Genomic DNA, 17125 nt, shown 5'->3' on the forward strand with positions numbered 1-17125 from the left:
AAGTGGGTGAGTGCCAAGGCTGGAATCTAGAAAGCCTGAGAAATATATGCTATAACAGGACAGGGGTACTGAAATGTGGATTTTCACTGTGTCAGAGGAAATAGAAATGGGGAAGAGATAGCTGGTGTATTGGACAGACACATGCTCCATAAGTAGAATGGAGAAAAGTCCCATTATTAGTATTGTCCTTTCCTAGCCTGGAATGGATTTGAATTTTCTGAGTCTTGTAATTCCTCAGCTGTCAGCAAATGTTTGTTGAAACAGTCATTAGAAAAATGTTCCATCCCTTTCTGTTTGTCCAGATATATATAGGATGATACCTCCTACTCATGGCTTATTAATGATTACTTGGCAGGATTGTATTGTTCTGATGACTTAGGAGAGCACCAGGGGACTTCATCATGATTTTTTTTTTTCCATTTTGCTTAAAAAAATAACATTATTCTGTAAGCTTTTAATTTTATTAAAGGTGCAAAGTTCAGCATTTAAACATTGAAAAATGGTATAATGAAGGTTGTTCACTTCATATGCCTATATGCAGTTTTCCAATTGCGTATGATTTTCCCCAAGACTGTAGCCTGATTCAGTGCATCGAGTGAGCAATGTTCATTCTTAATGACTGACTATTAAATATTTTCGCTATTCATTGTGTAGCCTGAGGTTTATTTACTGCATGCTGTTTTCTGAAGACAGAAAACCTGATTTCTGAAAGAAATTATCCACATAACCAAACAAAAAAAATTAATGTACTCTCAAAAATCACCAAGGTCATCCTGTCCTCGTTTTCCTGGAGCTGTACAGACAAAGGTGAAAAGCACATACATACTTCTGTGAGCCCATTTTGAAATGCCTAGTACTCCATCTCCAGGAGCATTTAGTTGAATATATCTGGTATTACTTAAAACTGTTTCTTAGCTGATTTCAGCTGCTCCTTAAATACTGATGCTTCTGCATGGTCTTTACAGCAAATGATGAACACAGTCCTGCCTTTCTCACCCTTAGCCTCTACCCCGCAGTGGAAGTGTTTTGTTGAAGTGATTTGCTTGCTATTGCTCAGGGCTTTGACATTCGAGTAGTGCTTGCTCCTCCATGACAGCATTTCCTTAGTCAGATGGCTTTTTTTTCTTGTGGAGGACTGAAGGACAAGTTGTATTTACTGCATAACCAGGTTTTCTTCTCTGAAGATGTGTCTCCAGTGCACTCGGTGAGGTTGCAGTCTTATGGAAATGAAAAATAATCGGTTATATCCCTAAAATCTGTATAGTATGTGCATACAGTGCTGCCAAATTGAGATTGTGTGGCCAAGCTTAATTATGTTATCTTCAACTACTGAATGCTTGGCTTTGATACCTTCATCGTATTTTGGGGTTTTACTTGTGTTTAATATACGTTTAGTGGAATAACCTACTTAACAAGTGGTCTGACACGATGTGTATGAACTTTTCTGAACTGTACCTTGGATTCAGGCCTGTTGTGGAGTGTTCCCTGTCCCAGCTGCTTCAGAAGGGCTAGAGTGATAAAAGTGGTGTCTGCTTGTTGAAGTAGGCAGCTGTTGCTCACGTAACGAGTGCAGATGTGTGTAATCTTGTTGAACCCTGCCTTAAGAGATACTTGAGATCCAGGGGAAAATCACTGTATCTATATACCTAAAATAGTGTTAAAATAGGATAAACCTTTTCTTGTTTGTTGACAGCAGTAGTTGATAAATACTTGGTGTTTCCTGTAGGAGGAAATAATGACTGATCTGATTGAGTAGTCTGTAGCAGAGCCAAGCTGGCACAGAGTTGCCTTGTCATAGAAGGTGGGTGCTCTGTGGCATCAAGGTACTGTGCATTACTCTGTGATGAGAGCTCTGTGACATAGGGTCATGTTAAGAATCGCCTGTTTTCAGCTTAATTATTTTTGGAGTCCATGTTGTTTATTATTTGGGTCAAGAAATAGACACTTCTGCAGCAGTATCCTTTTATAAAATGTCTCAAATACACACCTACAGCGAAACAGATTTGCTGTGCATTAGTGAATTATTGAATAGCAAAAGGTTGCACTGGGACCACAGTTTAATTTAAAGTGCAAAACCATAGTTTTGACTTCTGTTTGGTTTTTTGTTTTGGTTTTGTTTGTTTGTTTTTTTTAAAAAAAGGGTACTTTTGATGTGTCCAAAACTCTTCTACATTTAAGTTTGTTGATGGTTTAATAAGCATACAATCATTGTATATATGCTACTTCACTCGCTAGGGAAATCGATGTGGGTTTTTTTCACACAATGTACAAGAGAATTTTTTTAATCCCATTTCATTCTATTTATGTCATGGATAGACTTTGTCTTGTGTGTAATAAATTTCTGTAAAATTCACTGATTGGGTGACTGTTAATTTTTTTTTTTTCCCCCCGTGGCCGCCATCATCTCTTGGCTCAAAGGCATAAGTTTTTTCCTTAAAGCAATCAGATGACTGTATTTACTCCTGTCTACTTCCCCTGTCTCCAGGGAAATCATGCAAGGATTAAATGTATTTTCTTAATTGTATTGTGTCAAGAATTTGTGAAACAGAGCTATTTCATCTTTGTTCAGAAGAAATCATAAAGTTTCATTAGGAGAGAAATTTCTAGGTATTAAAAACTTAAAGGATGATATTTTGGGAGCTCAATCTTTTGGAATCTAAACAGAAAGATTTAATGTGGCATTTTCCTCCAGCTAGCATCTAACTGCAGAGATGAAATTTATTTCTGAAGTTTGTTCATTGAAGTAGTTCCTGCATGACATGGAGACTCTGAATTTACTGTATAATGCTGTTATTCCCAGAGATATCCATGACTTAATTAGGAAGCATTTATTGATTTGTCATTTCTTTGCTCTTCAGGCTGCCTATCACTGAAAGTGTTGGAACTGAATATGCTGAAAAATATGGACAAGCAGAGGCACAACAGCTAGATGTGGTTGGAAATGATCAGCTTGTCTATAAACCAGGTAAAAAAAATAATATATATATTTGGTTCCTATTATAAACTCAGATACACCTGTCCTTTTCCTCCCTGTGGTCTTTCCTCCTGTTTCCTTCCCTAAACAAAACTATGAAACCTTACTGTGTATTTTTTAATGCTGTATGTGCATTTGTTTGTTTTGTATAAGGCATGGTATTAAAAAGTAGACACCTTATTTTCTGGAAACCACAATGTATAATGCTGTTGCATAGATATATGTGCATATATCCGGTTTATTGTATTGATAAACGTTGATATATGATTGAAATATATCTGCAGTGAAAAGATGCTACTCCTTGGATTCACGTCTTTATTCTGTTTTCCCATTTTCTATCCATGTTATTTCTGTGTATACTTGATGGTTGCTTTGACCTGCCTTTAGAGAGAAATCTGATGGCACTTCTTTCCTAGGAGCTCTGGTAAAAGCAGTATGAGGCTGACTCACTTGTCAGGACAGCTCAGCTTCAAACTCTTACTGTGCCTCTTTAATTTCCAAATTTGTTAATGTAGCTGATTTCCCAAGAAAAGAACATTTATATGTTTTGTCTGTTCTGTGTGTCATTCTCTGTAACACTTTTTGTATCCCTTTGCTGATATACCAAAATTGGACAAATTGAGAAATTTTCTAGAAATTACCGTCCTTTAATGCTTCTGCGAATTATATGACCTCTGGAACTTAGGTAGGTGATGAAGCTGTTTGGTCTCATCAGCTGAGAGGCAGTAGGTGTAGTTGGCCTGTCCAGCATGTGCAGTGCATCTGACCATCTGTCCTAACCACAAAATACTGTCTCTTGTTCACTTGCATTACATAAAATTCGGGGGAGAGGAGGAGGTTTTGAAAAGTGAAAATGGGGAAAGGTGAAAAGGGACTGGAAGAAGCTTCAAATGTTGTAGTTATGGAATGTGGTGTTCCCTAGTTTTTCATGTGGTTTACTGCAAAGCAAGGACAGCAACAAGTTGACTAAGCTAAGTTCCTCAGATGTTTCTTTAGAAGTATAATGGTATTGATTAATTCAAGGGAGTACAGTAGATCACTTAATGTCCTTCAGCTATTAAATCAGCATTCTGCCGAAGGTAGGCTAGCAACTTAATTTAGCAGCACTGGTGGCCTGCTTAATTTTGAATTGAACTGATGCCAATGATGTTCCTCCTGTAAAAGAAACAGGGTTGTAAGGCTTTTTAGGAAATAACTTCTGCATAGTCATCCCAGTACTTTATTTTGTAAGTACGTGTTTTGTCTACTCTAAAATGTTTGTCCTTGAAATTTATACTTTCTGATATTTATTTCTGTCTTCTAGTTGCAACTTACTAAACAACATATAGTTAGCAAACAACATTAAAAATTACTAAAATACTAGCATATACACGCTATCTTGTTATTTATTAGATGTTTTCCTCTGTCCTTGTTTTCCCTCCTTTTTCTACTCTGTCTGTGTCATGGTCTGGAGTCTCAGTTGCTTCAGGAGCTGTTCCATGCAGTGTTGGTGTCACCCTCCTCTGGTCAGTGCTCTGCTCCCATCTGTGTGCAACCCAGTGGGGGACTCTCAGCAGACTGGATAGTGATGGACTGGAAGGTTCCTACGCCATTCTGAGACTGAGCTGCAAAATCCCACCTGGATGTAGAATAACACAAAAACTTAAGAAAATCCTGGTTCTTATTGCTATCAACTTTGACTTACAGACAGATTCAGGAATATTATGTTAGGATACTATAATAAAGCAGCTCAGTGAGTGAGCATGAGATTTGTAATGTTAATTTTATGGATTATAAATATGTTGTTGTTAATGAGACTGCTATTCTCTTAAGAGTAATATGTTCATTATGCAGATTTGAAGAGCTCTAAGACCCATTTGTAACTACCAGCTATACCAATCTGGAAGTGCATCTTCTATTTAAGAATATGAAAATTGTCATAAACAATCAAGGATTTATCTAGACCAGACCCTACCACTCTAGCTGTGTTGAGTACAAATGTAGTCAAGAAATAAGCTGAACAGCATGGAAATGAGAAGCTGATTTGCCCTGAAGGTTTCAGCGTTGGTACCCCTTCTGTTGCTTCTTTCTTTCTGAATTGCTGTTTTTACTGTAGATGATATCTTCTGTACAAATTGACAGCCTATTTTAAATCTTGCAGTGTTACTGAAACTGTTGTGTTTGCTTGTGCTTTGGTGTTTTATGGAGTTCTGTTGAATTTAAGTTTTGTGCTTTCCAATTTCTTTGAAAGAGCATATGCTTTTATTCTGAGAGGACAAATAAAAGTGCCTATCGGCTTCTGTGTCGGGAAAACAGATCGTCAGGGAACTGCATTTAGAGTTCTGACTTCTGTGGAACATGGTAGAAATGATACAGCTGTGAAAAGGAAGTTGAAGGGATTAAGTAAAAGCAGAAGAAAATAAATTGTCACAACTGTTAGCCAAAACAAGTAGAACATTAGAAGTTCTTACTGCCTGGCCCATCGGGCTAGTTTTGCAGTTGGTACTGGCTGTTTCAGTCAGACTTACACACACCTTTGATACAGCAAGGTCACAGGATGTGCACAGGGAAACCTTCCAGAGCTATGTATATGAGACACTTGCCTATTTTAAGGATCCTAGGGGGGTAAAAAAAAAAAATTTTCTTTCAAATCTGGGTATTCTAAACTGCATGCATTAAGAGTTTTACTCTTAAGAAAGCTTCTAAAATCCTTAATAAATTCCCTTTTAAAGGTTGCCGATATAATTATTTTCATGCAGCTTTGTGGATGGTAGGTTTCTTTCCCCTTCTATCTTCATTATTTTTACACCATTAAATGGATCTCTTCTGGGGATCTTCTGTGTCCCAGGTCAAGTAATTGCTTACAGAGAAGAAGCAATTTAAACATTGTTCCTGATCAGGTTTCTGACATAAGTTATAGAGATCCTTAAATGTTTTGGATTCAGAACAGGTACATGCCAGGAAAATTAATCATAGCACAGATCTTTACCCCAAAACCTTTTGTATTCAAAATATGTACAAGTTGGAGAGGATTGCAGCGGACAACAGAAGTCTCAGGAGCAAAGACTAATTATTTGTGGTATTTTCTTAGGAATTTTAATGTTACCTGGGGGTGTCCTTCAACAGTCAACACTTCAAGACGCAGAAAACTGTTAGCCTGTTTTCCCCAGTCTGGAAAGATTTGCTTTGCCCAGGCTCTGATTAAGCTCTTCAGGGCTCAGTCAGCAACAACTTTATGTACGTTGCATTGTGACTGAAGTAGGCTGACTTACTGTGAAGTCCTTATGCTTTGTGGCTCAGTGTAGGAGCATAGTTGTTTCCTGTGGCTTTCCTTTCCCATGAGGTTGCCTGCTAGCAGTAATCACTTTGTGTGTTTGTAGCTCAACAGAAGAATGATCAGTGATGTAGTAAGCATCTCCTTTCACTCACCTAACCAGTACTTTCAAGTTGTTGTTTTTTTTTTTTTTTTTTTAAATGCATCTCATTTTTATTTGCTTAGTGGTGGGTACCAAGATTCGGCTGTACAATCTCTCCTCCCAGAACTGGTGAACACAAAAATCTAATCTTGTGTTAAAGGATCTCTTCAAATTAAATTCAGGAAACAGGAACTAGAAGGAATACATCTGCTATATGGGCTGGAATAAGTGATATATTGGAAAATGGCTCTTTCCATGGGCAATAGACTTGTTTTAGTCATGGCAGTCAACATGTCTCTACAGAACTTTAATAATAATTGAAAAGGAGGTGAGCAGGCAAATTCATCTTTCCTATAACTGAGTTTTCAGTTTGGTTTTGCACTGACTGAATAGAGAAATTAATATTAGTTATTCTGGATTGGCATTGATACTTTTTATACACAGAAATATTTTGCTTGGCATAAACCAGCATGGTGGGCACTTGCACGCTTTCTCAATTTGCTGTTTTCAGGTTGGAAGTGTCCTGCATTCTCTACATGTCTTACAAAGGTGTGCATGGGTTGAGTTTGTTGTCCTAGTCTTAGTAACGTTTTCCAGAAAGTATATGCAATTGAAAAAGTGAAACTTAGTGCCTTTCTTGCTGATGTCTGTAGTCCTGTAGCTCCTTGAATCTGTAGATGCCTCTGTATTTGCAGAAGTGATCTGTTTTTCCTAAAGATCAGTTCTCATTTTGAGGCTTTATTAGATACAGGTGTAAAAAAATCCAAACCAAAATGAACAAAAAAACCAAACCAAAACCCCAAACCATACAACAACAGTTGGAGATAATTACACTGTGTGGTATAGAGTCCACAGTTGAATGGTTATTTAAATGAGTAGAATAGCCTTGGAGCTTCCATAGGGGTGTATGTTCAAGTATTTCTATTCTGCAGTGAGTCTTAATTTCTCAGAATACCTTTCTTTAAAAAAAAAAAAAAAAAAGACGGAGGCGAAAGTTTAAGGTCTTGTAAGATGGTTACTCATGTTCCCAACCCCAGTTTTGTTTTTTCAGGAATGATTATACTGGATTTCAGAAAAAGTTTGTATCGACAGTTGCTTTTCATGGCTGCTTGGGTGGCATCAGTGTTCATCTGGTTTCCTGTTTACTCTGAGGCCCAAGACTACTGTCTGCTCTAGACAGAAGTCTTACAGTTGTCATGGTATTAGTTCCCCAGGCAAACTCAGTAATGTTTCTTTCAGTTTAAGCACAGAGTCTTAAGTCTTGGAGAGAAAAAAACAATACAGTCTTCAGTACTTGCAGCATCTACTAAATGGTTATATGGCTGCCAGTTCTTAGACTCTGCACATTGGATGACCATTTACTTTTGGTATAATTTTTTTCCAAACTTACATGCTTAGGAGAAGGTAAGATATTGCTGTCCTAGAGCTGTCATATAAAAAGCAATATAAAAAAAAAAGTTATGTTGATTGAAAAAAATGAGATACACAAAATTGATTAAATCGATCTGATTATTTAGCAGTTACGAGAATACTGGTGGTTGTTTATTTGTTTCTGGTTTGTTACTTAATTGAATTTTAGGTTAATTTATTAATACACTGGGTTTTACTGAGTTAGAGAAGCTTATGTGAGTCTTACTATTTAAATTTCTTTGTCTCTCCCTTTTTTTATAAGCACTGTTATAGAATTGCTGCTGTCTTCTGTTGTATACTTCCGACACATTTTTCAAAATTGCAGTTATTACATGGAAAACCTGATGGAGGTGGGAAGGCTATGTTGCTTTAGCAGGAATGTGCTGACACTGGGATCTTTTCCCTAGCAGCTTGAGATTTCTTCCAGCATTGGTCAAATCATGCAGGGTTACTGATGTTCAGTAGTGGCATGTTTGTGCCAGAGGGAAGCCAATCAGCCTTTGTACAGCCTTGCTGTGACAGAACACTGTACATGAATTTTCCTGGGGAATTTATTTAGAAACTTGACCAAAAGTATTTTAAAGAGAATAGTTAGTATTTTCAAAGGGTGCTGCTATTAAATTCTGTTTCCTGTGTGTTTAGTAGTGCTAAGTAACTCACTGTGCAGTGGTCACCTCTAACTGTGGCATTACACAGAATCTAGGTGAAGAACCTTTCTTGTTGGAGAGTGTGGCTTTGGGAGAACTCTGGGGTTTAGTCCTTTATGAAACTGTCTTAATGAACTGTCCAGCTTTGGGGGGTTTGTTTTGATGTGGGAATAACTCATTTTGTATTCCTTGACACTTGAAGACAATTTGGTGGGTTGGAGCACATTCAGGTATGGTACAGAGACAAAGGAAGTTGTTCTGCCTGCTTTTGCTTCACTGCTTTGTGAGATTCTTAGCTTCCTTTCTTTGGAAAGGTTACTGTAACTGTGCAGTCAGATATTTAGGCTATAAACTTTATTTTACAGTAAATATTACCTTTGGAAAAAGAATACTAGATTTCTTTCCCAGTACTCTGTGTATTTCTTAGAGAAATAACAAAAAACCCAAAGTCTAAGTTTTTATTATCTGTATGCAAATACGTAAATTTCACCATAATACCTGGTGAAGCCCATTTGAAAAAGAAAGCATTTCTGCTTTTTATGTCCATATAGTGGGGTTTTTTTAGCCAAATTGTTTAATTGTAACTTGTGAAATTGTTGCATACCAAAGTCTTGTCCTCGTTCTCCCATTCTACACCTGCCTCCACAACTGTCTCATTGCTCTTTTGTTTTTCATGGTTGAACTGACAGCAGGCGGCTGAGCAGAAACTCATGGTAGCACTGTAAGATTTCTGTATTACCCAGTGATAATGGTGACTAACTCCTGCCAAGAGACTGCAGAATGTAGTACTACGTTGAAGGGTCATCATGATTCCTACCAGACTTGTTTTAATTGGTCTTCCTATCAAATTATGGGTTATTTTGTACTGTGGATCCAATAGACTTTAAGGGAAGCAACCTACGGGTACGTAAATAAGGCATATTTTTTCAGTATTGTCAAAAAAGTTCTTGGGAATAGGGGTATAGTTGGCAGTTGTAATGCAAACTGCAAAAATACTGTTTTCCTAATTAAGAGAAAACCATATAGAATTGTAGAATTCTATACATCCTTGACACTGACAGTGACATACACAGAAGCATTGTTTTGCAGAGCTGCTGCCAATAAAACAGCAGTTGCATAAACACAGAAAGTCTCTTCAATCTACTAATATTAGAAATTATTAATTCTATTTATATTCAAAAGTCTGTGATTCAAATTTGATAGAAGTTAGGTTTTCAAATACTGTTATCATATTCCTTGCTGGTCTTTCCCTTTCTCTATTGAAATAACTTACTCTTGGTTATTTTTATGCTTAGATACTTCATTGTCTCAGTGTGAATCAAGTGATTGGACTTCTGTACCGAAAACTAATCATAAATATGTGGATATGCCTGTAGCCAAACACAGGGAAGAGGTAATTTCATTTTATTTTCTTTCATTGTGGAATAAAGCTGAAAATAATGTTTTATTTTGTTGTTGTTTTGGTTTGTTTTTTTCCAGAAGGAAACCTCTGTTTCTGTTTTAAGGATTGTACAAACCCTTTGTTTGTTGTACAAAAACACTGTATAAAAGTTCCTAGAGGAAGAAACATTGATTGCTTTTATACTTTCTGTTTATAGGTGTTTATGTAAAATATATAAGCGAGTGCGTGCCCATGTTTTTTCTGTGATCTTCTAATGTGTTTTAGGAGTCCAGTTATCTAGAGATGCCCAGAAGATGATAGAAAATATGGCACAGTGTTTTATAGGGATCTGATACGTGGCCTGGAAGCTACTGATATTTCAAATCTGTTTGAAATGTGTTTTGAGTTGTTTGTAGACTTATGAGTTTTCTTGAAAAATTGTTTCAGATAGTGTCTCTGATAGAAAGCAATTCAGTTGTGATTGTACAAGGAGCAACTGGCAGTGGTAAGAGCACACAGATTCCACAATATATTTTGGATTATTGCATTCAGCAGTCTATCTACTGCAAGATTGCTGTTACCCAGCCTCGGAAAATTGGTGCCAGCAGCATTGCCAGGTGGATTAGCAAGGAACGATCGTTGACACTAGGAGGATTTGTAGGATACCAGGTATGAGAAAACTTCAAATTGTATTTAAAAATACATTTAAAAAGTACTGTATCTTCTTTCTTGATTACTTTTAAGCATATCTAGCATACTGATAAAATGTTAGAGAATCTGCTTTTAAAGTGGAATTGCAGGTTTCTAGCTATCCCTGTGTTAAACATTCATAATTAAATGGTTAAGCTTTTAAAGTTGAACAACTATAAATGCTAGGGAGACTCCAACAGAAATATTTAATTGTCTACATTCTGATTATTGGACACATCACTGAAATTGTTGCAGGAGAGCTATATTCTGTCATTTTTCCTTTAAATGCCTTAACATACTTGATTTGTTTCACTTTACTACATTTACCTGTCAGCTGTGTCAAGACTTTCATACATTTATGGCCAGATTGTTTCGTGAACATCCTCTCATTTCTTCTTAACATGAAAAATTTGAACTAGTTTTTCTTCTTGAATCTATCTCCTCCCTTTGTTTTGTCCAACTCAGCTTCAAACTCAGTTCTGTCTTCCATTTATAAACTTGACGCCGCTTTCATCTTGTGATACGGATACTAGTGCTTTAAGCAGCTCTTTGTCAGTAACCACAAGAAACTGCTGTGATCATTGTTTCACTGGTAGTTTGACAACAGCTGTCTCCGGACTAGCTTCTCTGGGTCCTAAGGCCAGTGGGTTCACGCTGGTGTTGGTGGTGGAAGGATGTTCATAGAGAGTTGTTTGCTTCTGGAGTCCTTTGCTGGGAGGAATACATGTTGGTTTCTTCTTCTCTTCGTTCTTGTTGTTTCTTCCTTTCTTTCTTCCACTCAGGGTCATGTATATATATGTTTTCTAACATGCATTTACAGCTTTCTTTTTCTTCATTGGTCTGCAGCTCCAGGTTACTTCCAAAGGTACAACATATGGTGCTGTTTATGAGTCTTAGATGTTTTCTCTTTGTTACCCATAAAACCAATTTTGTCCAGTTCCAGGTCTAAGGGGTTTTTATTTTTAACTGACCATTGCAGAATTATTTATAGCATGGGGTCTACAGCGCGAAGCTTCTGCCTCATCTGTTATCCCACCTCTGCTTTCTTCTATGCCACATCCTCATTCTCCACTTCCCGAGGTCTATGCTACTGTACAAGGCCTTTGTATTTCTACACCACATTAAATTGCTGTCACAATGAGACCAAGTAAAGCGAAGGTGTAAGCGGATTAAGAAAAATTCAAAGAGAGCAGGCCTGACATGCCTTAGTCCTGAGGCCTTGCAAACTCAGTACAAAGCTTATGGCCTGTTTCTAGTTATGTCAGTATCATATTACACAGCTGTGCAGATACATCAGCTTCATTTTCCTATCAAAAGGATCTTTATTGTCATCCCTACTGAATGCTGTTCTTTGTCTAAGTATCAAATCTTAGTGGTTTCTTTTGATATATCTATAACAAATACTGCCGTAAAAAAAAAATTTGCTTTTTTTTACACAACTCTGAAGTTTGAGGTTAACACTCTAGATAATTCCATAAAAATTATGATCTGACAGTATCTCAAATTTTAACTAAGCCAATATTAATAACCTCCAGTTACCATTTTCTAGAATTACTGGGGGTTATGTATGTTGGGTTTTTTCCAAAGCACTTTCTACATAAAGTCTTTCATATGATTTGATACCTTGAATTAATTTGTCATAAAATTGCTAAATTGTTTTATTAGGCTAATCAGTCTTAAAGATATAAAATGGTGGTGTGCTTCCAAACAGTCTTCAGGACAGTATATGTGGGTGTGCCGTGCTTGTTTTACAAGCACTTGTGTGAGCTGAGCAGAAATGGAAGTAGGACAGGTGAGCATAGACTCGTCTGCTCTAAACTGTTGTAAAAGCTGAAAGTAAAAAGGTGGTCATGGCTCTGCCTGCCTGGGTAGGTAGCACCCGGGATTGCTAAAGTTACAGAAGTATTTTAGAAATCAAAAATCCACTTTTCAACATTGGGTTGTAGAACTTTCTTCTCAGGAATAAGTTGCCTGGTCTTGGTGATACGTTATACCTCTTTCCTTTTCTCCTGTCCAGTGAGCAAACTGTATTTTGACAAAATCTTGCTCTGTATATTGGTGGAAAGATGCATGTATGTACCTTTAAAAGCCTTTCAAGAATTCTTCTCAGGCTAGAGCCCCCAGCAAGGAATTTTGATCCTTTACTTTATAAAGTTCAGGGTTTTAAAATATTTCTTAATTTGTCCTACAGAAAATGTTTACAGTTAACTGATTCTGGGCTTTAAGAACACATTTGTTACAGAGGCTTTTACAAGTTTCAATAATTTTGATGGGTTTACTCTATATTTCATTTTGGAGTTCTTTCAGCTGTATGTTCCTGTAAATGCATTAAATATCCGTTCCTGTCTGCATTATTTTTTTCCACTGTTAGGTAAGTTTAAAGAATGTTTCCACAAAGGAGACAAGGTTGCTGTACATGACAACTGGAGTTCTTCTTGAGAAAATAGTTTGTGACAGAAGCCTAGCTGAATTCACGCACATTTTCATTGATGAAGTAAGTTGGTGAAAATAAGTTTAAATTTCGTATTAAAAAAACGTTCTTCTCTTTTCTCTTACCATTCCAGAGAAAGAAAAATGCAGACCATCATTTATAAAGATGTTTTGTATAAGTTGTCTAACGCTTCTTGAAATGGCCTTGTTTCTGTGATCCTTTGAGCAGCAAAGTTAAGAACTGAGGAGAGGATTTTTGGGAGTGCTTAGCTTGTGATATGAATGCCTTGAAATGTTTTCTGTGATCCACCGTGTGGATTTCAGGAATGTGTCCGGCTAGGCCTACTAGGAAGGGGCAGCTAGTATTTACTCACTTGATTATTACTGCCCTTAGAAGGACTCTTTACTCTTCAGGGATGTTCTGAAGAATAAAACAGCTCTCTGAAGGTTCTCTGTCTCACTGAATTTTCAGTCCACTCATTATTCATCATTATTGCTGTTATTCACTAAAAAGCTAAAGGAAATATACTTGTAGGTTTTTTGTAGTTTGTATATTTTTACATATGTTCATGCTTATTTTCTGTGGTAAGCAGTATTTGACTCAAACAGAGTCAGGTGTGAAATCGTGCTTTCACAAACTATGTAAATCACATGTAAGATGGAGGACTTAAATCTTGGGATGTGGTGACACAAGAGGATGTACAGGGGTTTTATGGTGGTTTTTTTTTTAATGCTGTTTTTTTGGTTTTATTCTGTTATGGTATTGTAGCTGAGAGTGACTTTGATTCTTGGATACTTGAGAAGCAGGGAGATAGTACTTGGTATACCATTAAGCTTACAGTAATAATGAAGGCTGTCATGAGTGCACTTAAAATGGCACGTTGAAAACCTGGAAGAGATTGAACAAATTGTTACGCTTTTGTATGAAGAAACTTTAGGACTTCATTCAAACAGACAGAAGAACCAAAAAAACCCAAATTCTAAAGAGTTGTACTAGTTATCTTCATGGGAAAGATTTGAGATCACTCTAATATATTATCAGAGTCTTGCAAACCTTAGCATTTTTAAGCCAAAGATAAGGAAATGCAGATTAGATATATGATGCAAAAGTTTAACAATAGAAGATGCATACATAAGAGAAGTGTTAGATTGTTCCTTTAGCTTTAAAAATTATTAATTAGATATGAAAATTAATGAGTGAAGTTTTCTGGCCCCTTACGCAGGCGAACAGAATTATTCAGGGATTTTTCAGACCTTGTTTGCTTGGTGCTGTAATTCGAACTGATGGTATCAGCTTGTACCACTTCTTTCAGCAGCTTCTAGCTTTCAAGAGTGTATGTGTGTTTTGCTTCCCCAGCTGAAATTCTAGTCCCTCCTCTTTCCTGTATGCCATTTTTTCCCCCACATCTACCTCATGTTGTGATCTTTACCCAACAGTAACCATTTTAACAACCAGATGTTCTCCACTGCATTTTTAACTGCAGGTCCCAGCCCTCCTGGGGTACTGCAGACACTTAGGAACATACCTAAAGAAACCTAGGTCAGAAAATCACGACTTTTCACAGCAAGACCTTGCTGTCAGCCTGAGACCTGCCTTAGCTAAATTGTTTTCGTAATGGAGCAGTATTGAAATAAGTATATCTTTATATTATGTTAGAATATGCTAATTACCTTACAGGCAACAAATGTTGACCTTTGAAGGTTGAGCTCCGGAAAAAGCTATTGCACTTAATATAATAATTAATGACTTAATGACAATGTTGAGTAGAAGTATTTATTGAACTGCACGGAGCAGTGAGAAAAGACAGGTGCTAGGATATATAAAGAATTGGGTAGGAATTAATGTTTTGTATTTTGATCATAGCTAGAAGCCATTGGGAAGAAGGGTTGTCTATTCCATTTACTTTAGCTTTTAGACAGGCCAACATAGTCCCTGCCTGGATCATTTGTGATCTTACTAGTACAGTTGACTTACCCAACTTCAGTATCGCTTCAGCTGTTATTGTCAACTCTAGTAGAACTAGTGGCTAGAGCTCATGATTGGTTTTCTGGTCATTATTCTGCAATTGTCCTGGCTTAGTAGTGGCATATGATTTTCACAAAGGGTGCTGTAGTCATCTGAGCAACTGTATTGGGATTTTAAAAGGTGACTAACGTGCATAGTCTTAAAAGGTGTGTTTTCTTCTGTGAAAACGTATTGTTGTTCCAAGTTACAAAAATAAAACATGAGTAGCAAAGGAAGAGATTGTCGAAAAAAAGAGCATGAATTAAGGAAAATTAAATTGTGGATGTCTTCCAGGTGCATGAGCGTACAGAAGAAATGGATTTCATGCTCTTGGTGATCCGTAAACTGTTGCACACAAATTCACAGTCTGTGAAGGTATGTTCCAAGTATATTCTGCTACTTTTTCTTGCAAGAATAATTTTTTACATGTTTTTGATCCATAAAGGGCATGTTTTAAAAAACTTACCATAAATATGTCATTATTTATTACTAAATTATTATTTGGTTTGACACTCTTCATAAGCAAGCAAGCTAAAGGGCATTCTTTTCCTGGCTGCTATAATGTGTTCCAAGAGACTTCTTTTCCTCATGTTAAAATGCATTAGTTTCTAAAGACTGCTTAAGGCTAAAAAATGCAAGATGGATATTTGACTAGAATTACGTATTAGGTATTGAGGGCAGTGCTTATCCTTGGTTAAATATGGTAGCATTAGCTCTTTGAAATACTGAACTTTTTTTTAAATGGGACAACATATTTGGAAAAATAGCAAAAAAACCAGAAATGCTGTATTGTAATTTCTAGGCAGAACTGGTAGTAAAATGTGGCTGAGATTTTTCTCTTCATATTAGGAAATACTGCTTTGTACTAAAGCAGAGTTTGCAGAGATTTAGCATGACGTATTTATTCTGTGGTCTCAAAGTCATGAACTCTTGAATTGTAAGAAATTAAATACAAGTGATAGAGTTAGGCTAACTTGATAGTGCAGCTGTTTGGGACCGCAGAAATTTTCTGAGACCCTTATTTTATGTGTCCCTTAAGTGCTTCAGATAATTGTTCACTTAACGTGAACTGTTCTGTTCAAAGCAGACATAACTCGAGTCTACGCTGGCTGTTTTTGACGCTGTTGGAAGGGAATCTGTGTTCTGTACAATCCACTACATTGATTCAAACTCAGATAACTTGGTCTTTAGATCTCTGAAGCATGCTCTCACCTAAAGTGCTCCTCCAGTTGGCATAGGGCATGTCTGTGCACTTCACATCTTTTATCCCTTTTCTTACCAATAAGAAAACTCACTTGTCTTTTAAATTCGGAGACAGTAGTGTGAAGCTATTCAGTCTTTCTTAGCACTTGGCTCTGCTTACTGAGAATAGCAAATAATTTGATCATACTTGGTTTGTCAGAAGTTTCCCCTTGATGCTGATTATCTGGTTGGTGTCAATGGCAGGAATCCGTACAGGTCCTATCATCTTTCCTGTTAGAGAATGTTTTTCTTTTATAGGTTCCTGAAAGATTTTTTTTCCCTCTATTCCAAATTCTGATTAAATCTCTCCAAATAGTTTTCCAGTGACAATCTCCTTTATATCCTTTTCTGCAGTTGTTTCTTCAGATTAGTTACATGTATAAATCTGAGACAGTCGTACATTTATGGGGGGGTGGGGGGGTGGGGGTGGGTCCTGTTGAATTTTTTTATGGTGGGGAGGGAAGAATTGATGTCAATTACTGGGTTCTAGCAGAGTGGAACAGATAATTCAGTTTGATTCTATACACTAAGCCCAGTGTCTCCTACTTCATCCTTTTTCAGCTGCTTTTGAAAAACTGTGAAAGAAGGGAGCTCTGATCATGTGGCAAATTCCTTTAGAAAGTGCAAGATTCTCCTCCCAGCCCCCCTGGATTAATGACTCAGAAGGGTGTAAGGAGGCCTGTTTAAGGGGAAACAAATGTATTTATATTTCAGGGTGATATGAAATACATATGAGGTGTTTGTCTCCTAATCTGGACAGTGCAGACCTCAGAAGTAGCTGGTAATTCAACATTGCGTTAGCTAACAGAATGGCAAGAGTGATTCTGACGTACGGAGGACAAGATCTAGGTGTGGTTCACCTACCAACTGCTGAGTTTTCTGACAGATGGCTGGTGCAGATTATTGCTTTTAGATCACAGCAGACATTTGGTTCTAAGGTTGATCTTGTTG

General features: G+C 37.0%; 1 protein-coding gene across 1 annotated transcript in view; it reads left to right on the top strand.

Annotated features, from left to right (window-relative positions):
• The window catches only part of TDRD9 (tudor domain containing 9), an 89914-nt gene that overhangs the window by 19704 nt on the left and 53085 nt on the right, over window positions 1-17125 (top strand). Inside the window, exons 2-6 of the mRNA XM_074825260.1 lie at window positions 2859-2965; window positions 9722-9819; window positions 10255-10476; window positions 12869-12991; window positions 15227-15307. Of these exons, the coding sequence (XP_074681361.1) occupies window positions 2859-2965; window positions 9722-9819; window positions 10255-10476; window positions 12869-12991; window positions 15227-15307 (631 nt within the window). The remainder of the gene's footprint in view (window positions 1-2858; window positions 2966-9721; window positions 9820-10254; window positions 10477-12868; window positions 12992-15226; window positions 15308-17125) is intronic.

This window comes from Strix aluco, chromosome 4 (assembly GCF_031877795.1).
Source record: "Strix aluco isolate bStrAlu1 chromosome 4, bStrAlu1.hap1, whole genome shotgun sequence".
Taxonomy (NCBI): Eukaryota; Metazoa; Chordata; class Aves; order Strigiformes; family Strigidae; genus Strix; species Strix aluco.